Here is a 23,663-nt window from a genome sequence, read left to right as displayed (position 1 = left end):
CGTATTTATAATTTTGACTTGATCGCTATAGGAATCCTGTACTGAGAAGAACTCGCTGAACAATCCTCTGCTGGTACCACCGCATGTCACATCGCGCGTAATGTGCACGTCTCACGAACTGACTAGCTATCTGTAGTCATTACAGAGGTCGCAGGAATAGCTACTCTCGGGTATATCTGTTTACAGCCTAGGGACCCAAGCAGACCAACATAGCTACGGCTGTGCTCGACATGAATGAACTACCAAGCGGAGGCGAGGGATTTACCAACATAGGTCTACGGGTGCTATACGCCGTGATACATTAAGTGGAAATATTCATCCTCCCTAGACCAGTTCGAGAGGGTAAACCACGCATTCCCTGTGTAAGATTAAGTGTCAGTAAGGAAAACCAAACAGATCAAGTTTTAACAATTTTATTTTACCAGGCAGGTTACATACACGTAATTGCATACTAGTTCCAAATAAAAACATTACAATGCAAACCAAATTACGGAGTCTTAAACGTCATACCTGGTAATAAAAGCTACATACGGGAGTCTGGCTACAGACACCCTGTACGTAGAAACTACGTGCACAGAGTGCACGGGAGGCTGATTGCATTCTCCCAGATTGCTTAGTTTGCTGTCCTTAAATCCAAATTCTGGCCTTTGATGTTAACCCTAGAAATGAGTCACCCATCTGTAATTTGGAGCCACGCCTCCCCAGGAAGCGCAGGGGGGTTGAGGCACATGGCTTTCACTGGGGCAGAGCTCCACACAGCTTCTCCTGGTTGGTTATGATGTACAGGGTTTGCTGTTGCAGAAATAAAATCATTGCACCAGTCGCACTGAAACAATCAGAATAATACCAAACATGAATATTATCTAAACTGACTTTGTCATGAAACATCCAATGCTGTACACATCATTTAGTGACTGAGTCAAGAGGGAGAGTAATAAAGGGTTCAGGAGAAGGTCGGGCCTGGCAGGCAGGATTCCCTCCCAACCTCTCGGTGCCGTAAACAAAGTTGCTCTGTCGTGCTATAGGTTGTGGGGCCGGCCCCACTGACAGATGATTGCCAGCATCAAGCCCCATACACTACAGTACAGACTGCACAAACAAAATTATGGATACTATCTATCAAAGGTTGAGCGATTAAATTCAAATTTTCATCATTGAACTGCAGTGCTTCAGAGATAAAGTTAATGAGAGATAAGACCACAATACAGGCCCCACCACCACCACCCCCTAATGTAGAAGTGCCACTGGACATTACCTTGATTCATGTTGCTTGTGCATTTCCAAAATGAAGTCAAAATATTACAAAATATGGAACTGTTGTTGCTAAATCAATGTCATTGTAAAATGCAATGATGCCCTTATCAGGGTCACTTCAATCTGACATGCCTGTATCTGTGTTCAGAAAAGGCCACACAATTTATTGCCATGCCCTCCCCTTGAACTTTCTCCAGCCCTCAGATTTTCTTGACCCGTAGGATCAGGCCAGTGTGGGTAGAATGTGGGTCAAACAAGAGTCATCAGACTAGTCTTGTGCATTTGAATCCCTCTGTGCCAAGCACGCAATGCTGATAAGCTGTACATGAGGCCATTACCAAAGCATTTATCCTGGAAATGGGCTCCTCAGATGCACGTTTTTCTAATTTCAACATCATGTGATGCTTCATAGATGGAGGCGGGCGTGGCATGATTATGCCATAGATGGAAGGCAGATTCCATCTTCAGATAATACCCGTCTCCACTCTGGGTTGGTCTAATCCTTTCTAAGAAGAATGATTCCACAGAAAACGGGGCAATTCAACTCAAACCGTAGTTGGCAACAATGCCTAAATGCTGTAGAAGCTTTTGATTGTGTGCTTCACCTTGAAACGGTTTTTCAGGTGATCATATCTAAATCATGTCTGGCAGTTTTGAAGCCTCAGAATGCTTTATGAATACTAGTGCCTGTAGAGGACTCGTCATTGTTCTTCAGAAGCATTCAGGCTAATCTTTCCGGTGAATAAACATACCAGCATACACCAGGATGGTGCTCACAGGAGGGTGAAATACCCACACCCAGGAGAGGCATGTAGCTTGGCTCCATTCTTGGAAAGGCAAATCACTGTCTTTCTGAAAGCAAGGGCAGACCGTGGTCATTCTGTTACCCCTGGCTGGGGTAAAAGAAGATTGGAGACTTGGAAAGTGATGATTTTATGCCCTCTTGTGGTACATTCAATTCATTCATTAAACCAAGGTGCATCATGCATTAACCAGGCTTAGGCAAACTCAAGGGAATAAAGAAAAGTGCCTGGTAAAATTGGTGGGGAGTCTGATGTCATTATATAATAAGTAGGATTACTGGGGAGACATTAGGCCCTGCTTTAATCCCACTCATTCCAGTAGAGGGGTTTTGGATGTAATTCCTTTAAATCTTTCTTTCTGTCACTGAAGCCAATCAGACTAAGTTAGGTTGTAGGTGAGGGGTCGTGTCAGTGTTGTGTACAATGTAGCCAATTCGTACTTTTGTCTCTTTATAGGCTAATATTCAAAGGGCATACCACTTCTGGTGCCATTTTTGCCCTTCTATTGCAGTTTATCTTGTTTAATCAAATCACTTAAAGTAACAAATAGTTCCACAAACGAATCAGATCCTTGTTGCAGTACTGCATGTAGTTATTTTATATTAAAATGTACTAGGCTTAAAATATCTTGAGGTTTATCCTTCATTTGAATAGATATAGAGAAGCATATGACAGTGAAAACATGTTAAGAAAGGTTTTCTAAATTATATATAAAAAACAAAAAAACTAAACTGAAATCTCATTCATATAAGTATTCAGACCCTAAATTGAGTACTTTGTATAAGCCCATTTGGCAGCAATTACAGCTTAAGAGTATTCTTGGGTAACTCACTTAGCAAACTACGTGTCAATGAAAATCAGCCTGAAATTTAGTACAAGTAGTATTCAGTTTCGAACACAGCTCTGGATTTTGGCAGTTTAATCCATTCCTCCTGGCACATCCTCTCAAGATCCGTCAGATTGGATGGCAAACATCTGAACTGCCATCTTGAGGTCTCTTCAAAGATGTTCTATGGGGTTTAAGTCTGGGCTTTGGCTGGGGACAGCCAGAGACTCCAGCATTGTCTTGGCTGTATGCTTCCTCATTGTTGTGCCAAAAGGCAAACCACTCTGGAAGAGGTATTTGCATTCCTCCTTCCCTTAATTCTGACCAGACTCCTTGTCCCTATCACAGAGAAGCACCCCCATGGCATGATGCTGCCACGTTTCACCGTAGGGATGGTATTAGCTAGATGATGAGCAGTGTCTGATGTTCGCCAGACATAGTACTTGGAGTTCTGCCCAAATAATTCCATTTTTGTCTCATCAGACCAGTGAATCTTTTTCCTCATGCTTTAAATGCTGCTTGGCAAACTCCAGTTCACCCTCCGACAAGATCTCACAACTGTGCAACAATGCAAAAAAAGGTCAGTCACATCACCTTCTCATAAAATACACAGAAACCAGAATCCAAGAAATCCTAAAAATATTTTTTATTATTTTTTTGTTTGTTTTGGCCTGAGCATGTTAACATCGACAACCTAGAGAAGAGAAATGCCTTGTTTAGTCCTTCAGCACTCCCGTGAAACATAAAAGCTCCCATTTACTTTCCTGAAAAAAATTCAAGTGTAAGCTTCCCTTGGGAGACGACTGGAAAATATAATAAAAATTCAGAAGCAGAAAAATAATAATTATATGACCTGGCCATATAATTCAGTCTGAGTTCTCCCCTGTCGTATGTACAATAAGACACATGTAACCATTTTCCCAAATAACCTTCATTTAAAACATTTAATTTATTTAAAGCGAAACATGGAGTTGGTGGGCAGATTGCTGATCCATGTAGAGCTGCCTGCACATAGGGGAGTTACTGACGTAACAGAAAGAAACAAATAAAAATGAGACCCATCATATCATATGACTTCAAAGCATACAAAATTACCATATTCTCACACAAAACCAAAAACAAATAAAATGTGTGAAAGCAAAAGCCCCAATTTTTTTCACAATCAAACTGTATGGGAAGCTCCATCTGTAGGAATACTTCTGAGACCAGGAAGCTGGATCCAGCAGCACTGAAAACTATAATCCTCATGCAACAGAATTAGGAAATCTAAAATCATATTTAAAATATAGAATTATGATCTTTTAACAACTCAATTTGTGAAAAAAAGGATGATTAACAATAATTCAACCTGTGAATGCAGGATCAGTGAGGTGCATTGGGGGGCCTCAGATGCGTCCTTTCATAGACACTGACGGGCTAAAGCTGTACTTTCATATGCAGTCCACCTAGGGCTTCAACAGCTACTGCAGCCATTCAGGGCAAAAAGCTACACTGCCTACCAATGCTAATCCAACCACTTATGCTTATAAAATATATAATCTTGCAAAACACTCTTAAAGTAAATTTTTTAATCTTGTAAAGGGCTGACAGAATTAGGTGCATCTCGGGAAAACAGCTTGTGCGCTTGCAGAATGGAGAAGTTTTTGTGTTAACGGTGAATGCATCTGTCCAGAGAAACACCATGGACTGTGCTTTCTTTTTTGGGTTATGAGTAATCCCAAAGGCTTCCAGTAGAACAGTAAACCTTTAATAACGACAGTAGTAACTTAGACAGGGGCAGCCAGAACACAGCTGCTCTCTCGCCACTGATAATCTAACCGAATTTGAGCCATGATGTCATGGAATTCATTTCATTCAAAATGGGCAACAGTATCTACTTGAAAGGTTGGCATACAGTCCTTCCATTAACCCCCAATACTGTAGCCACTGCTTTTCCACTGAAGGATTAAAAACAAACTGAAAATACATTTTACTGCCATTCTTTACAGCCCCTTCAAAAAGTATTTGAACTGCAAGGCCAATTCCTTTGTTTTTGCAATACACTGAATACATTTGGGGTTGAGATTAAAAAGATGAACACGAGACAAAAGTTCAGAATTTCAGCTTTTATTTCTTGGTATTTACACCTAGATGTGTTAAAACTACTTGAACATAGCACCTTTGGTATCCACCAAATTATTAGGGGGCGAAAGTATTGGAACAGAGTGTATTTAAGTAAATTAAAATAAAATAACACTTAATATTTGGGAATATAGCCCTTGCTTGCAATAACTGCATCAAGCCTGCGACCCAATGACATCACTAAACTGTTGCATTCTTCTTTCGTGATGCTTTTTTCCCCACAGCTGTTGTTTTCCCCTCTTTTCTAAGCTTCAAAATGAATGCCTTGCTTTTCTCCCAAAGACAGTTCTCTGGTCTTCATACTGCTTTATCTATTATAACACAAAGACAGTCTTCACAGGCAAAACCCAAGGCTAAAACCAAGAGTAGACATTCAGAACCATTTACTGTTTAACTAATCAATCTAACAGGACACATCTGGGCAACAAGAAACACCTGTCAGTCACGTTCCAATACTTTTGCTCACCCAAAAATTTGGTAGGCTGATAAAAAAATGTCATATGTTCTAAGTTGTTTAACAAATCTAGATAACACCAGGAAATAAAAGCTGAAATTCGGATCTGCCATTTCATGCACATCGTTTGACCTAAACATAAATTGTCTTCAGTGTAGAGCAACAACAAACTGACCTTACCATATCAATACGTTTGTAGGGGACTGTATGTGCAAGCCTTCACTAATCTTTGCACACCATATATACAAGTAAAAACACACCTTCAAGCAAAAGCACAGAAAGTGGTCGGTCAAAAGTGCAGACACTGTCACTGTTCTGACGCAGATCTGCTTAAATAGCTATATACATCATAATTACAACTTTACAAGCATTGCAAAACCCTCAACTCTCACATAGATTGCACAGTGTAAATTAATAGTCCCAAAGAACAATTTATGTACATTAACCAAACAAACCATAGTCTCATACAATCATTATGCTTATAGGAGTGCACCGTTATTTTCTGGCGAGTGTAACTTGGAGTAAAACTTCTGAATGGAGGGGAAAGAGGAAACACGCAGTGGGCGGGGCGCTGCGTTTTTGCGTGTCAGAGTTGGGCGTGGAGTTTTTGCGGTGGGCAAACAACAGAAACAAGGCAACATTTCTCTGCAATTCTACAGTTTGGTCTGCAGTGGGACAACGCAGGGGGTCATAGTGAGCTCTAACCCAAAGAACCAAGACAGGACCTGAGCTAGCTAGAACTCCTAATAGTGCAAACAGGCTTTCTGCCAGGCTGACGGCAGCGGCGCTGGGGGTAAAACCGTCATTTTTAAAAACAGTGAGGCGATGCCGTGTGTAGCAACGTGTACCACCGAGACCTAAAGGTAGTCCCACAGTGTGGCCCGGTTCCGCTCAATCCATTGCACGTTCAGTTTGATCGTCTCTGCCGCTTCCCGGGAACTCCGTAGCTGGGAACCTTTTTCTCCCAGCGAGCCAAAGAAGGTCTGCACCTGCAGAAAGAGATTTCCAAGATTTAGGAACGCACTGGATGCACATTCCTCAGAAGGACTGAAACATGAAAGGGGATTTTCCACCAACCTCCAAAAGGTGCACCCGTGAGGAAAACTGGGATGTTGTTGCTGTTATGATCCTTTCCAAAGAATATGATCCCAAGGGAAATCTATGGAGAGACGGGTGGAATAACAGGAGTTGGATCAAAATACAGTTTTGTACACGGGGATCATCTAATCTGGCCCTCGAATCCTAATCCAGCCTTGGTTTTCACTGGGGTAATTGGTACTACTGATCAGCTGACTGTCTTCACATCGGACTCCCAGGTAAAAGGAGGGTTAGAGTTAGGCCTTGAGGGCCATGATTTCATGACCCCTGGACTAAAGAATAAATGTAAATATGATGCAACTAGACATCTCATACAAATAACCATGGTCAGATTTAACCCAGAAGAAGGAAGGTAATTTTCACTACAAATATCCAGCATGAATCACAGGGAAATGTGACCCCGTGGCCCAAACTGGACAGCAGTGCACTCACTTCTGTATGAGCACAGCCCAGTTCTCCTTCACAAAGTCCCACGCGTACAAGTGGCCTGGAAAGCTCTGGCAAATCGTATCGATGATCAGCGGGAGCTCCTGAGTCTGAATAAGGCTGCCTTCCAGACCGTCCTTCAATAACCTACAGGGGAAAGAAGCAAACACAGACAGAGCACAGTCTGTCCATAAAAACCCAACAGTCATAGCACAGTCTGTCCATAAAAACCCAACAGTCATAGCACAGTCTGTCCAGAAGAACCCAACACAGTCTATAGGAGGACGCCATTTCATAAGAACACAAATGAATAAAAGGAGAGAAGTTGCGAAGATGGGAGAGACCCTCCAGACTCACCCGACGATGAGTCTCACATCCGGCGAGCTGGCTAACCCCCGCAGGAGTTTGCGTTTTTCCGCCTCCACGTTGGACAGCGCGTAGGCACGCCGCAGGGTGATCCAGCCGGACAACGTCTCAGCGCCCACAGCGTACACCACCCTCCGCAGGTCCCCGGGTATCCTGCAGTACAAAACATAGAATGCTAACTACGGTACAGCACATAGCATTACCCACCAGTGCAGCACATAGCATGCTAATGACAGAACACAACATGGCATTACTCGCATGCTAACTACACCAGCTGTCCATGCTGTGTGGATGCATGTTTTCATTCCAAGCAATAATGCTGCCTTAACAGATTCAAATTACTAATTCAGCCATAAAGCCCAGCACAGTTGCTGTTTCGACAACACAAATACCAAATTTCACTTTATATACTATTATGCGCCCTAGTTCAGCAAATAATTGAAGTAATTATACAATATAATCAAGACCTGAGGCTGGAAGAAAAAGCAGCGCACACACGGCCCTCCATGACCACGGCCCTAAACGATCTGTAGCATTTCCCCCTGTAAATCTCAGCATCAGCCTAACTGCACTGCTCTCCTCACCTCTCTGTGCCATTAGAGGCCCACGAATCGAAGATTTGCTTGGCTTTATTCGTGCAATTCTCCCTGTGGTATCTGCAGGCCAGCTCCAGCAGGGTGGACCTCAGCTTCTCCTGGGACACCGACACCCCCTCTTCCCAAACCTGGCTGTCCATCAGCTCCCCGAAGTGATAGAGAATGAAAGCCTGTTTCCAGACGAGGTACCAGGACAGAAGCACTGTTAAAAGGAACGCACTTAGAGACAGCAGCTAGTCGCTTCTGCCTACCTTGCGACATTAAAGTTCACTACTGTTGACTACCTTTTTTGACTACCTTTTAGTTAACAAATTATTATTTTTTTCTTTTTTTAGCTGACACTTCAGCTGACTTACAGACAATCCCCCTTGGAGCAATGCAAGGTTAAGGGCCTTGCTCAAGGGCCAAACAGCTGTTCAGATTTTATCATAGCTGCACCAGGGATTGAACCACCAACCTTCCGGGACCCAGTCATGTACCTTAGCCACTAGGCTGCAGGGTGCCCCTAGAACTGTCCTAGTTAAATAAAATAAAGGATAAAAAAAAAAAAAGGGTACCTGCATCCTTTGAATCAAATCCTGTTTTTTATCGAGGAGTCTGTAGAGACGGTCCAGCTGAAGCAGGGCCTCCAGGACAGGAGCAGGTTCCTTATCTTTTCGAATGTAGCCCAGGAGGTTGATGACTTCCTTGAACGACACCTTCCCCAGTCTGGAAAACCAGTCAAAGCCAAGGTGAGAACTCAAACCACCCATATCCAAAAACTGAAATCGGGAGACCACCAGGAAGCCCTTACATCATTCAACGCCTACACCAGCCATCGTCAAATCTGACGCTCAAAGTCAAATTTGGCCCTGGTTTTCTTCCTGGTAATTACCTGAACAATTACTGCTACTGATTAGCCAGGCTACATTCACACCTGACTCCCAGGTAAAGGGAGGGTGGAAAACTGGCGGTTCTCGGCCCTTGAAGACTGTGATGTGATGACCCCTGACCTACAGCGGGCGTACCTGTTGAGGGCGAAGATGTTGTGGATGAGCGAAGCTCGGTCTTCGGGTGTCAGAACTGTGAAGTTGCTCATCAAAGCAGCTGTGAGCTCTGCCCAGCCCCCATCCGCATAGTGCACAATGTAGAACCCCTCGTTCTTCAAATTAAACTTCAGCCACTTCACCCCTTCCGGAACATCCAGGGTCACTACGGAGAAGAACACAATGATTTTAAGGTCCCATGTTGTGGAAATATGACTTTTCCCTATCTACCCCTGTGTGGACTAGAAAGGTGTTTTAGGCGCTGTAACATCACTGTGAAAGTATCAAAACGCACAGTCCTGCAATAAACCCACACAATCCGTATGAAGAAATTGCATTTAAACGAGCCGCTTGGACGTCGTAATGTTAGAACTATACGCTCGTTTGCATGTCCCCATTCAGCACAGCTCAGCTTGAAGAAATCCAGCAGCCTGTTCTTCGTAAAACTCGTGGAAAATCTTTGTAGCCAATTAAAACTCTGGAATATCAGAAACGTTACTGCGTATTATTACTGCAGTAAGGTTGCCCTCTGTAAAAAGTGAATTCCAAACTTCCAACTCCACAACAAGTCAACGGTCGCCTAAGCTGGAATGAAAAAGCCACAGCCACTGTTGGCCTTTTACAGTTGTTGCCTATTTGTATCACTTTTGTATTATTTTCTGCCTGTGCGAGGGCATGCTACACATCCGTGTCATTACTGCGGGTTTATTACGGCACAAATAGCCTTTTAAGTGGGCGCCCCTGGTGCTCAGGGTGGGGCCTTAAGCAGAATGGAGACAGACTTACTCGTGCGGTCGGTGAGAAGCACCACTTGCTTGCAGGCTGGGCTGAGGCTGAGGCTGCAGCTATCGTTGACGTACGTCAGGGGTACGTGCCACAGGCTCCTGCAGGAGGAAGGACACACACACACGTGCTCACACACAGTGCTGACGTAATGCCAGTCTAACCGCATTACAGCGGGGCCGACGCATCGGAGCGCAGTGACACGGATAGATCTGACCGATAACAGGGACAAGGCTTCTGCACAGCGCACGTGTGAATTCCATGCAGCGATGAGTGCAGGCGATGCTGGTGTGTGTGTGTGTGTGTGTGTGTGTGTGTGCGTGCGTGAGTGAGTGAGTGATCACACTTGATCACTCACAAAATCTAAGATTTAAAATGAATTACTTTCCAACTACATAAACATCAAAGGAAGAAGTCTTTCTGAACTTCTGAGATGTACAATGAAAAGCGCTATAAAACAATGCTTATGCTTATGAATGCTAAAGTACAGTTGACCAATGGTTTCAGAGAGTATCCTAGAAGGGCTTTTCAACAGTCGCTCTTTCCACAAACATCCTGCAATGGGTTAGGGGTTAGGGGTGGGGAGGGTACGCACTCTGATGGGGGTTGGGCAGTGGAGTGGGGTTGGACTGCGGGGTTGGACTGCGGGGTTGGACTGCGGGGTTGGGGTTGGGGTTGGGGAGTGGTGTTGGGGTAGGGTTAGGGGTTGGGCTTTGTGGTTGGGGTAGGGTTAGGGGTTGGGCTTTGGGGTTGGGGTAGGGTTAGGGGTTGGGGGTTGGGCTGTGGGGTTGGGCAGTGGTGTTGGGGTAGGGTTAGGGGTTGGGCTTTGGAGTTGGGGTAGGGTTAGGGGTTGGGGGTTGGGCTGTGGGGTTAGGGGGTACGCACTCTGACGGGGGTTGCGCCGTGGCGTTGTCAGGTTCCACGCTGAGGAGGAAGTGCTCCTGTGACAGACTGACACGCGTCCCATTCTTCCGCACGGTAACCAGGGGAAAGCCCTTCTGCTGCGTCCATGACCTCATCATGTCCGGCACACTGAAGGACTGCCCTGCAACCTGGGGAGAGAGTTTTGAACACCTGCGCTTTTGGCCCATAACATTACATTTCCACATTTTACATCAATTTTCACTGACTGAAAAACTGCATCAAAAAATTCCAGGTTTTCCAGGATGCATGGGAACGCTGTGTATGCAGAAATGCAGGTTCCCGTTTCACTTCAAGAAACCAGCCTGTTCCAGTTCCACTGAGAGGGAAGCATGCAGCTCACAGCATACCACGTTTTCATTACGTCAGCATTTTTTACAGTCACATTGACAATTCCCTCATCAAAAGGGTTCATTAACAAGGCTAAGAGAATAGTTTTTCATTCGGCAGCATAGCTTATATCACAAGCAAAGTCGTAGTCTTACCTGTGAGAGGGTGTTCCATAAGTCATCGCTCCCAGCGTTCTTGCTCTTGTATGCATTCAAGTACGTGGTGATCCCTTTCTGGAATTTTTCATCCGACAACACGGAATTCAGCATGAGCAAAATTGAAGCTCCCTGGAATGTTGGAAAACAACAGACAGTTGTTTGTAAGTAAGACCGTGGAACACACTAATAAAATAATATAGTGTACCTGCCTCATTGAAAAAATCAAGTACACCACTTAAAGTGCATCATATTAGCAAGGAGCAGGACAAGCCTCAAAAAAAAAAAAAAAGACTAGTTTCTACTGTTTTTTTTTTTGTTTTTTTTGACACAATTCACTTTTACATTTTTTACCTAAAGCAGGTTCGTGGAGTCAATACTAAATCAATTTAAAAGTGCAAAGACACTATGAATGAGAGAGAAGGTGTACCTTCTCATAGGACACGGAGTCGAACATCTCGGACACCTGCTCAGGAGTGCTCACGACAGTGGAGACGGGGTGGGAGGAGTTTACAGAGTCCCTGGACAGGGCCCTGAAACGCGTGCTCAAGAACTCATCCCCCTGGAGAGAGAGAGATCCAGATCAAACGATAGAGACCTAGACCAAACGATACGTAGAGAGAGATCATGCCAAAACGATACAGAGAGAGAGATCCTGCCCAAACGATACGGAGAGATCCTGCCCAAACGATACGGAGAGATCCTGCCCAAACGATACGGAGAGATCCTGCCCAAACGATACGGAGAGATCCTGCCCAAACGATACGGAGAGATCCTGCACAAACGATACGGAGAGAGATCCTGCCCAAGCGATACTGAGAGAGAAATCCTGCCCAAACGATACTGAGAGATCCTGCCCAAACGATACTGAGAGATCCTGCCCAAACGATACAGAGAGAGATCCTGCTCAAACGATACGGAGAGAGATCCTGCCCAAACGATAGAGAGAGAGAACCTGCCCAAACGATACGGAGAGATCCTGCCCAAACGATACAGAGAGAGAGATCCTGCCCAAACGATACGGAGAGAGAGAGATCCTGCCCAAACGATACGAAGAGAGATCCTGCCCAAACGATACGAAGAGAGATCCTGCCCAAACGATACGGAGAGAGATCCTGCCCAAACGATACGGAGAGATCCTGCCCAAACGATACGGAGAGAGATCCTGCCCAAACGATACGGAGAGAGATCCTGCCCAAATGATACGGAGAGAGATCCTGCCCAAACGATACGGAGAGAGATCCTGCCCAAACGATACGGAGAGAGAGATCCTGCCCAAACAATACGGAGAGAGATCCTGCCCAAACGATATAGAGAGAGATCCTGCCCAAACGATACGGAGAGAGATCCTGCCCAAACGATAGAGAGAGATCCTGCCCAAACGATAGAGAGAGATCCTGCCCAAACGACACGGAGATCCTGCCCAAACGATACGGAGAGAGATCCTGCCCAAACGACACGGAGAGATCCTGCCCAAACGATACGGAGAGAGATCCTGCCCAAACGATACGGAGAGAGATCCTGCCCAAACGATACGGAGAGAGATCCTGCCCAAACGATACGGAGAGAGATCCTGCCCAAACGATACGGAGAGAGATCCTGCCCAAACGATACGGAGAGAGATCCTGCCTACTACGGGCGAAGCAGAGATGGTATCTGAGTGCACATGTGACACGTTGTGCCGCACGGGAACGGAATGTCACACCATCGAGAATGCCGGCACAGGTAAAAGGGAAAGGAGACATTCCGCTCTTATCTAGGCCCTTTACCTCCTGCACATGGCTGTCCATGCTAATGCGGCTGCTAACGTTACATCTGATCTAGTCCCACTGTTTTCCTGCAGCACTGCGTGTTTGAGGCCTCTCCCTCTGCATTCTCCCATTCTGTTTGTGCTCATCACAAACAGCCTCACAACTATGCATGCAAACATTTTAATGCACGTTTTCACTTTGACTATGTTCAACCACCACGTGCGTGTAGGGAATACTGTACCTTTTAACAGAGAGTACTTTTGAAGCAGAACGAGTTGAGGAAATAAATAAAAGAATTTGGCAGAAGGCAGAAATTATTATTCGGTATTAAGAACGCATTCGAATGTATTTGCACATCTGTCCTAAAGGAAGAAAGTGATAGTGAATAAGGAGGCTGTTTTTTATTGAATGAATTGTTCACTGTATTGCCCTTGCTTTTACTGAAGGCACTTTGTCTTGACCTGAGCCCTGTTTCCCAAAGCAGGATTACTGCATTGGCTGGATAACAAAGTAAAACTAATTTACCCTGGGCACCCTGGGAACAGTCGCTCAGTAACACCACAGATCTTTACAGATCCACAGAGCACGGTGGGGCAGTGATTAGCACTGACGCCTCACAGCAGAGGTCGTGTAAACTGACTGTGTCCCGAACACAAGGTTAGCTCACCATGTTCCGAACAGTGCAACTTTCATGAGGAATAACTAAAACAATTACTTCCACAACGTAGGTTGTGTGTGTGTACAAGTATAATTCCTTCCATTTTCATAAAATCTTGGTATGAGTCACATACGCGATCCATTTCAGCGTACAGAGACATGGTACTAGTACTCCACTGTGCCATTGTGGTGGGGAAGCTGTTGCTAACGAGAGACTACGAACCGGGCAGGCTTACACGGCGGTGTTCAGACACAGGAACGCTGTGCACCTATTTGTCATTTATTCTTTAATTATCGGTCCAATTCACAACAATCAAAGATTTTAGTGTCTGAATAATCATAAACCACATTCCTCAGGGGAAAAACTACTATTGAATGGACGTTAACTTCTGGTGGAAGCAGCCGCTTCCCTGTGTTCTGTTCGGAACACGGTGAGTTTACATTAGCAAGTTTGATTCCTGACCGAGGGCCTTTTGCATGTTCTCCCCGTGTCTGTGTGGGTTTCCTCCCACAGTGCAAAGACATGCAGGTCAGGCTAACTGGAGACTCTAAACTGTCTGTGTGTGTCCTGTGATGGATTGGTGGCCTGTCCGGGTGTATTCCTTCCTCTCACCCAGTGCATGCTGGGATGGCTCCACCCAATAAGCAGGTTAGAAAATGTCTGGATGGATACAAGCAGTGTGTGTGGTTTAAATCTAGTCACGTATAAACCCAAATAACAAAATACAATAAAGGTATTGCAAAAAAATGCTTTTTCAACATTCAAGGACTTTTTGGCAGCATAAGCTCTTCTAGGAGGTGCTCTGAATCTAATTTAATAAGTTAAAGCTGGTACATGTGGTGTAAGATTACAGACATGGACAACGGTCAAGCTGGGCCGAGCTATTTCTGGCTGTTAGAACACAAACACAGAATGGAAAATGCTTTCTATTCCGCCGTCAGCGGTCATGTGATGACCCCCTTTAGAGGTTTGAGTCAGGGCTGGCAGTCAGATGAACTGCTCAGTCACTTTAGGACAACTTACAATCTGCAGCTCGGGGAACACATGCATGACGGACGTGTACTCCATGTACGTTGCAAAGCCCTCGTTAAGCCAAAGGTCATTCCACCACTTCATGGTAACCAGGTTACCAAACCACTGAAAAACAAACACACACAACAATAAACACAAAACAACTCGAGAAAATCTACAAGAAAAAACACAAGAAAAAAAAGCTAAAATGTTAAATTATATATTAATTCAACTGCATGGAAAAAGGAGGTTGATGTCTGTCTCTGACGTACTACCCAAGGGTCCTACTCAAAGTCAATGTTAATGAACATTCGGCATTATGACTAGTAAATGTACACATGGCAACCAATGTGACTGGTTTTCAAAGGTACACGACCCACCTGTAGCTGCACACCACTGTGATAAGAGGGAAATTCCTGGGGGTGTGGCTACGCATGCACACTAACTTAATTGAGCATGAAATGTCAGCTATCATGCGGATGTTTCAAATAACACTGTCTGAATCAGTTCACGAGGCACCGATTGCAGGGGAAAACAGATTCACGTGATGGAATGAGATGTGTGCCTAAGAACAGATCAGATCCACTGTTTTATCGAGCCAGCATGGACGTCCTGACCCAAGACCTGCCAGAGGGATGGCTGATCAACAACTGTGTGGTTTGAAAGGTGGGGACTGCAGTACCTGGTGTGAGGTCTGAAAGGTGGGGACTGTCGTACCAGGTGTGAGGTCTGAAAGGTGAGGACTGTCGTACCTGGTGTGAGGTCTGAAAGGTGGGGACTGTCGTACCAGGTGTGTGGTTTGAAAGGTGGGGACTGCAGTACCTGGTGTGAGGTCTGAAAGGTGGGGACTGTCGTACCTGGTGTGTGGTTTGAAAGGTGGGGACTGCAGTACCTGGTGTGCCAGCTCATGGGCGATCACACACGTCACCAGTTGGCGGTCGAGGATGGAAGACTCGTTAACGACGAGCAGGGTTGTTTCCCGGAACGTAATCAGCCCCCAGTTTTCCATGGCTCCCGCGAGGAAGTCCGGAATGGCCACCAGGTCTGTGAAAAAAGACAAAAGCACAATCAGCTGCTTAAAATGGGAAGATGCAAGTAGGCGGTCAGATACAGTGCTTGGCAGATATACTGTACTGATTTCTATAACAAAGAGATTTCACCAAAGTGAAATATGGTGGTGGGTCAGGAATGCGTTTGGCCCGTTTTCATTCCTGAGGTCCAGGGTCACTGGTTAAAATCAGTGGTATAATGGATTCCATCAGTATCAGGCCATTTTGCCTGATAATTTCCTTTTAGGCATTCATATTTTGATGACATGCCCATGCTGTACCAAACAAAAAAATTGTCTCATTATGTCATTTAAATTATGATTGAACGAAGGTATTTATGATTGAATGCTTTGGTGAGAACTATTTTTATTAAATTAATGTTTGATTTGTATTGGTTCCATGGAAGCATTAATATAGTACAGTATTTTTCACGTTGGCATTATGCCATTATGACTGCACTTCTGTGCCCAGTGTACACTTGATCACTTCCTACAGTCAATTTCCTTGAAAGTGGATTTATATTTTTATTTTTTTTAGACCAGAAAGGGAAGAAATTACCCAGTTTCCTTAAAGGGTACTCGATGCCAAAAAACTTATTGTAGAATTCCAGCATCTTGGCTCCAGTTTCCAGGGCGTATTTGACCTGGTCTGTCTCTCGAACTGCATACACAGACACCTCGGGGAGAAGAGTCACACAGAAATTAACACTCTCCACAGAATGTGCTACTCACACTGCTCATTTAAAACAGGCTTTTCAGAATAAAAATAAAAGGCACGAAGTCAAGAGTACTCAAACAAAGAAGCCATTCTAAATCTGAACACTACTTCCCTGTTTGCTTAGAGAGGTAAACCAACTCGCCCCCTGGAGGACGAAAAGGAAGTACATTTTTAAGTCTTCTCTGGATAAATCACATGATCCAGAAGTTTTGCCAACCCTTGTCCCTGGCTAAATTGGCGGGATCGGTGTTACTTTTTGCTAATCGCTTATGAATGTTTCATGTTCTGTGCATCCGTCCATTATATTGGCTCATATCAGTTTTTACTTCAGGTGAGAAATATGCTGCTAGAGTAGCCTACGGCCCTAGCTGCAGAGCTATAGGCTCATTTCTGCATACACTGCCACTTTTACTGGGAACACGCACAGCTCTTGGTTAATAAAGTCCGTCTTCACTTAGCAAGTTGAAGTTTCGTAGTACCGGTTAAGCCCGATAGCAGTCGTTTGGTTTTGTGAAGCCAGGTTGCAGGAAGAATCCCTGGGCATGTTAAGCACCCTTCTTAGTACACCCCCCAGGTCTGAACAGCAGCTGAAGGAACTGAGGAAGACAGATTAATGCTTACCAGTGTCCCGGAAACATTTGTGCTGATTCTTGCAAATTGCTTTTCATCAGCCACAACGAAAGCAACCAAGTAGGTACTCATCTTCACGCTGTTTTCAAATTCGTCTTGAAAAATCCCACCTGGCAATTCCGTGGTCTTGTTCTAAAAAGAAATACATTTTATTTCTTTATCCCTCTCCAGACTAACAGGTAAAATATCAGAGACAATCCTGCAGGTAGTCAAATTCTCAGTAATCTTTAAGGGTCAAATATACTATATTTATATACACTCACTTTATTAGGTAGTACACCAGCTTGTTAATGCAATTATTTAATCAGCCAATCATGTGGCAGGAACTAAATGCATGAAAGTCATGGTCAAGACAGTTTGAGATCAAATGTCAGAATGGGGAAGAAATGTGATCCAAGTCACTTTGCTTGTGTAATGATTGTTGGTGCCAGACAGGGTGGTTTGAGTATCTCAGAAACTGCTGATCTCCTGGGATTTTTATGCACAACATGCAAGACTCTGAAACATTGAAGTGGATGGGCTACAGGAGCAGAAGACAAATAAGTCTCACTGAGTGTAAATTCAAGGCATCCTATTGCTATATTTCATATTTCAGATATTTCAACCTGATATTTAAAATCCGTACATTTAAGTCATACGTGTCATACTACTATATAGTTCTACTTATAAACAGTAATAGAGCAAATATTTCCTTTGCGTTACCAAAGCATACACCAATCACATGGCCTGTCTAATGAAGTCACCCCAGCACAGAACCTTGTTCTTTACATACTGACATCAGCAGAGGATAATTAGGCACAAATAAATTGCTACCCTGGGCATGTTTGAAAGGCTGATGTATCCAGGATCTCGCTGTATCTTAAGTAGAAAAGTAGCTTTAAACGCCGGTTCGTCGAAGCAGGGAAAAGCCTTCCGGGCACCGAGAGGCTCAAACTGGGTTGCTGCCAGGACCCTGTGTGCAAGAGTGTCAAAAAAATAAATAAATACACTAAAATCAATAAGCAAATGCTAAACCCAGGCTACAGAACAGACATCACATTATATTATACAACAAAGCTGCATTTGATTATGTAATTTAGAAGTAAGATAAGCTTCACTCGAACTTCCTGGAGTGTAAGTAAGTAAATGAATTAATGTTGCGCTTTTGAGTCTGGTGACATAGTAACTGTCGACTCGGACCCAAAAGGCTTCAGGTTTGAATATTGGGGGGTGAAATGTTCAGCACTCTCGTGCAGGATACATTAAGATACATTCTAGATGCATTATGCATAAAATATAAGGTAGGAAAGTAGCCGTGGAAAAAGATCTGCCAAAAATACTGTAGATGGGTTACTGTGGGCTGAATTACCCATGAACCACCTCTTCCCTTATCTGCTTTAGAAAGGACTAATGGAAACTGCACAGTGAGGCCACTCCTGGTAGGCCAGAAACTGGTCAATTTATGCACTGAACTGGAAGAAAGAATAGATTTATACAGACTCTATAAATAGGGTTTGTCCTCAGGGGATAACCAAGCACAAGGACAATAAACAAAGCTGGACAATATTAAATTTTTCAGCAAATTTTCATCTTTTCATAAGGAATTAACCAGATTCAAGTCAGCTGCTTGTCTTGACCATCAATACATTAATGTGGGCCAGGCCTGGGTCAGACGTGTAACTGTCTTTACAACCCTTTACAGAGCTTGTCTGATGTATTGGAACCTATGAAATACTCTCAAAAAGTGCAAAACCTGCCTTCTGGTCTTCTAGGTTGGCTCAGTTGCGCCAGGCAAGATCAACTGAGCACAGAAAGGTATTTGAAACCAAAACAATTACGCAATTAACCCAGGTGTGACCTGATATGGTCACAATTTCAAAAGCTGTAGAGTACTCTTCTCTGTAAAGATTCAAATTTCACAAAAATGTGAAAAGAAAACTTTACCTTTTGACCCCATTCAAGTCATGGTAGGAGCTGTTGTAGAAGCCATCATAGCTGGTTGAGAGGTTTGCATTGTACTCGAGGGTCAAAACATATGACGTCCCCTTCTTCAGGTCCTCCGGGAGTTTGATGGCGATCTGCTGCCTGGGTTTGTACTCCAGAACCTTGACCTCTTGGTCCTGGAACGTGGCCTTGGTTATCTTCATGTCAGAGGCATGGAGCACAACCTTACTGGTGTCTTCTGTGGTTTCCACGGTGATGGAAATTTTGCCCTGGAAGGTCATCGTCGTCAAATTGGGGTGCATCAAGAGGTCGTAGTGGACGGGCCGGACATTGTTTGGCAACCGCAGCTCAGTCCAGGGAAAGAGTTCTCCACTGGTGGAGATGGGGTAGATGAGCTCCATGGTGGCATTGGCCTTGTGGCAGCCCTCCTTGGTGAAGGTGCACTTGGGTATGAAGTAGATTACCATGGCCACAGAGGCCACCAGGACCAGGACAAACATCCCCACCACCAGGGTGCGAGCAGAGGGCGTGGGGCAGTGCCCGGGCAGATCATGCCGGATGTAGGGTGAGGCATTGGAGCGTTGGTTGGAGCTGCGGTTCATGAAGGACATGCCCAGGAGGCGGGCGGAAGACTCGTAGTCCTCCTCCTCTTCGTCTAGGTCGTTCTCGCCGAGGCCCCGTACCAGCAGCCTGGAGCTTCGGGGCTCGTATGACACGTCTTCGGGGTCCAGAGGGTAGGCGGGAGTGTCCTTCGCCAGATCCACCACGTCTGGCTCCTCCTCAAACATGCTGTTCTCGATCATGTTCCTGGGCAGGGACGCCCGGTCTGGAAAGGGCATAGGAAACACACAACTGAATCTCCAGAAAATTCACTGGCTAAAGCCATCCGTTGAAGTGATAATAAAAAATAAAAAAATAAATAAAAAGTCAAAGTCAAGCCCCAGTGTAGCCAGTGCATCTGCTGGGTCCTTGAGCAAGGCCCTTAACCCCACATTGCTCCACGTGATATTGTCCCCTGCTTAATCTAATCAACTGTAAGAAGCTTTGGATAAAACCATCAGCTAATTGACCGTGATATAATGTAAATTCAGTCACACACCCCCCTACAAGAAGACACAAACTTCAGATTCAATAAACTTTAGGCACAGTCACTTCACTAGAAACAGAACTTCAAAAGGTCAATGGGCTCTTAGATGTTTAAAATAAGCTTTGACAATTGTTTGCATAAAAAAAGAGATCTAATAAAAGTAAATAAATTAAAAATAGATGTCCTTTGTCCTACCTTGTCCTACTGACAATTGAAATACAATGATGGTCAATTCTAGAAAAACAGAGGGGTTCCACAGACCTGCTTACTCACACTGTAACTGACCTTTACCTAACAATAAAATGCATCTCCCAAGGGACGATGCATAATGCTTTTATTCCATTGGAATTTTACCCACAATCCTGTAGCCTGGCGTTCCAGAGTTTTCCATCGCTTGTGTATAAAGCAACTGTGTATTCTGAGAGCGAATGTTGGGAGTAGTTGAGTCTCTGAATTGTGTGACACAGAAAAATTGCTTAATTGAGGCCATTTGAGGGCAGGCTATGCAGCAATTCTAAACTCAAGTCTATCCTAATGAAAGAGAGAAATGTCCTATTAATAGCAAGATAGCAGAGCACTACATACAATTCCCAATCCCAACCCAAACCCAGGGCACATTCCAGATGAGGATGAATTTATATGCAGTTTTTGTAACATTACTTTGGGTCTGTTTGCAGTGAGTACTGTGGATGGGACTTCACAGACAACAAAGTTATAGGTGGGGACCTTGGTGTATTACTTACACAATGAGCTTTTTTGGAAACTGTTATACTGCAAAGGTATAGATACAGGACAATGATAATATTTTAACATCCCTTTATTTTTGTCAGGTGAACAATAGAGACAGGGTTTCATTACTTTAAAGATCCAATATAAAGGCCAAACGTGGACGATACAAACCATGAGTATTCTGAAGAATTCAAGACCATCCAAGTATACAGCCCAACACACCCTTGTATATAGCATGTTCCAGGAACTAATTTCTCTGTCTTTTCAGAATATTTTTTATTTCCATACAAAGGGAATAATACATCAATATTCTGCTGAATGTATTAAACGTGCTGTAACTTCTACTTGCTAAAACCAAAATATTAAAAGTATTACAAAATACACATCATGGAGGTCACATATAGCCAATATTGCATAATTTAGTTGAGATTGCAGGAGATTGGATTATTAAGAGGCTGAGTGGTGAAATGTGTGCAAGAACAATGCTGCACTGCAGGATCAAGGTTAACTATCCAAGATCTACGGTATCAGAGATTAAATTAAAGCAGATTGAGCAAATGGTTAATTATTTGTTAACGGTTGCAAACCAGCTGAGCATATGTATATAAAAAAAATAGATTTAAATAAATTTGTCTTAAATTAATTGTCTTTCATTTGGCAATATCTTACTACTATTCTTACACACATATAAAATAAATTCAATTTTTAAAGCACCTTAAAAATCATTCATTACTGTGGTGTTCTTCCATTGTGAAAACAAACGCATATAGTGATTGGATGTTCAATGTAATTTATTCCCTGTATGTTGGGTGGCAACACAACGGACAACACATCATTAATTCATGCTACAAAGTGGTGTGAGAAGTAACACCACACAAATAGGATAATTTATTCAAAGCTAACATGTAGCCATTTTAGCTAACTAGCAAGAAGACATGTGTAAACAAATTATCCACCATTCATTATTATTTTACATCCAAAAGATATACTCCATGTTAAACGAGTAACACCATAGACAAAAAGAAATTGGGACATATAAAATTCAGTTTTTGTTTAATTTAACAACAGGTATGAGAGAGAAATCCCACTTCTTTTTAATCACTTCAAACAGGAAGTAGTTTAGAAGCTTTTAAAATACTTAAAATCGTGACATTTCTTGAATAAAATAGAATTTTATTTTAATTTACAAGTCTAGATAAAGAGTAAATAATATTTTCACTGTTTTTCTTTTATTTGGACCAGAAAAGTCATTTTATGTGATTGAATTCTCATCATATTGCAAACGTTTTCCTAATATTAAAAGAGGTTCATAAAAACAAATCATCAATTTTCTGACAATAAGTATGTTTTTCTTTTTCTTTTTATGTAACGTGAAATTGCTCGGACATGGTTTGCAACACAAATCAAAGAATGACCCAAATGAATCAAACACATTCAAACAATAGTGACGGTAAGCCTCTGCAAAAGCTGATGCCTAATAATTGGCTATGGTAAGTTTTCATTTTTATCTGAAATCTGTTACTGTAAATTACGTAGGCCAACATATGCCGACTGTAGCAAGTGCAGCATACATAATTAAGCATGTATCAGAGATTTCTAAATAAAGGTAAACAATAACTATCCTTCTTGGTTTCAACACATTGATAGAAGTACTTAACTTTAATGCATTAAAGTAAACCATGCATAATACAAATGTGACATGAAAAAATTAAGCTGCTATCATAGCTGCTAATTAATGTTAGCATATCGTAAAATGGCTCGTTTGCAAGCTAACCAACAAGCCAGCAGCACCAGCTTTGATGAAGCCAAGCTAACCTTTTATTATAAACGTTAACTTAGGTTAGTGACACGTGTTTGTCCGAACACCTGATGATTCAAATTCAACAAATACAATGCCTAGCTAACTTAACTGCTAAATCAACATAGCTAACGTTAGCTAGCTAACAGACGACTGGTCAAATTCACTACTTTACCTTACTGTATTAATCTTAGCCTAGTTTGACCTGGCATCTATTGCAGCTAAACTAACATTACTGGTTCTACTCGCAGCTGGGTCGTGCCAATGTAAAACTATGTAGCTATTCAGCATCCACGCAAACTCTGTTAAGAACTAGTTGCATACACATTCGCTTAGTTAGCAATTTAACAAGGTATGCTAACTAGGCTACTTCGTTAGCCATCCCATCCAGTTTGCTCTAGCCTAGAGGAAATGCTGTTAGCCATCTGGCTGCTTCCTGTTGTCAGCAAACACTTAACGTTAGCTAGCCAGTTAGCTGCATAATGTGACCTTTCCTTGAACTGTTACAACAAAGACCAGAACTACATTTGTGACTTTGTATCAGTTTGATCATCTTCCCAACAGCCACGGTTTCGTTTCCTAGCAATGTGTAACTTGCTATGAATATGACGGTTTTGTCGTTGCATAGCTAGACTGACAGTAAAAATGTACAGAAACTTGTCTAGTTAGCCCGCATGCTAGCTAGACTAGCTGACATTGCCTCGCGCTAACCTCCTACTTACCGTTTTGAAACGATTCCATTTGAGATGACCACGGGTTTGCAATGTGGCAGCACTTGTCTGCTTTGGTTAAAATAAAAGTTATAAGGTACCGTTAGCCAACTAGATAGCTAATTTGAATAATCAAACTCGGCTGTGCAGGCTTTCCTATCAGGATGAGTGTCAAAGCTAACGCTAACCATCAGACCACAATCCCTTTCCCACGCATTGTCAGTTCGCTGTCTATTGCTCTTCGGGAAAAAAAACAAGATAAAATGCGAAAAGTTTTTAATGACACGGATAATTAAAACGTGATCTACCAGCGCTCGATTTTTTTCCTACTTACTGATTTATAATTACTCGACATGGGTACAAGAGATATCTGATCATTTTAAAGCTCAACTAACCAAGACAGCTATAGCTACTTCCTCTTTCCTACATGTATTTGGACCAA

General features: G+C 43.2%; 1 protein-coding gene across 1 annotated transcript; it reads right to left on the bottom strand.

The window, feature by feature from the left end:
- Positions 1–3,514: 3,514 nt before the first annotated feature.
- Positions 3,515–23,639, bottom strand: lnpep (leucyl/cystinyl aminopeptidase). The gene is made up of 18 exons (XM_061261741.1): positions 23,234–23,639; positions 18,898–19,723; positions 17,788–17,926; positions 16,966–17,106; positions 16,186–16,303; positions 15,471–15,622; positions 14,591–14,704; positions 11,589–11,720; positions 11,159–11,290; positions 10,638–10,804; positions 9,756–9,853; positions 8,952–9,135; positions 8,502–8,652; positions 7,933–8,114; positions 7,340–7,501; positions 6,989–7,129; positions 6,536–6,617; positions 3,515–6,447 (listed from the first exon to the last, which is right to left on the bottom strand). Exons 1-18 carry the CDS (start codon positions 23,250–23,252, stop codon positions 6,316–6,318), a joined length of 3,072 nt encoding a protein of 1,023 aa, XP_061117725.1. The 5' UTR covers positions 23,253–23,639; the 3' UTR covers positions 3,515–6,315.
- Between the last annotated feature and the right edge of the window lie 24 nt (positions 23,640–23,663).

Source organism: Conger conger, chromosome 11 (genome assembly GCF_963514075.1).
Source record: "Conger conger chromosome 11, fConCon1.1, whole genome shotgun sequence".
Lineage (NCBI taxonomy): Eukaryota > Metazoa > Chordata > Actinopteri > Anguilliformes > Congridae > Conger > Conger conger.
The sequence above is the reverse complement of the archived record's forward strand: the minus strand, read 5'-3'. Positions and strand labels throughout refer to the sequence as shown.

What these genes read in the sequence shown, in the direction of transcription:
- lnpep (XM_061261741.1), bottom strand. An exon ending in TGTTCCCCGAGCTGCAGATT is followed by an intron (nt 11,721 to 14,590) that starts GTAAGTTGTCCT and finishes CTCTCTCTCCAG; the next exon opens with GGGGATGAGTTCTTGAGCAC. An exon ending in GCTTCTCACCGACCGCACGA is followed by an intron (nt 9,136 to 9,755) that starts GTAAGTCTGTCT and finishes TCTTCTCCGTAG; the next exon opens with TGACCCTGGATGTTCCGGAA.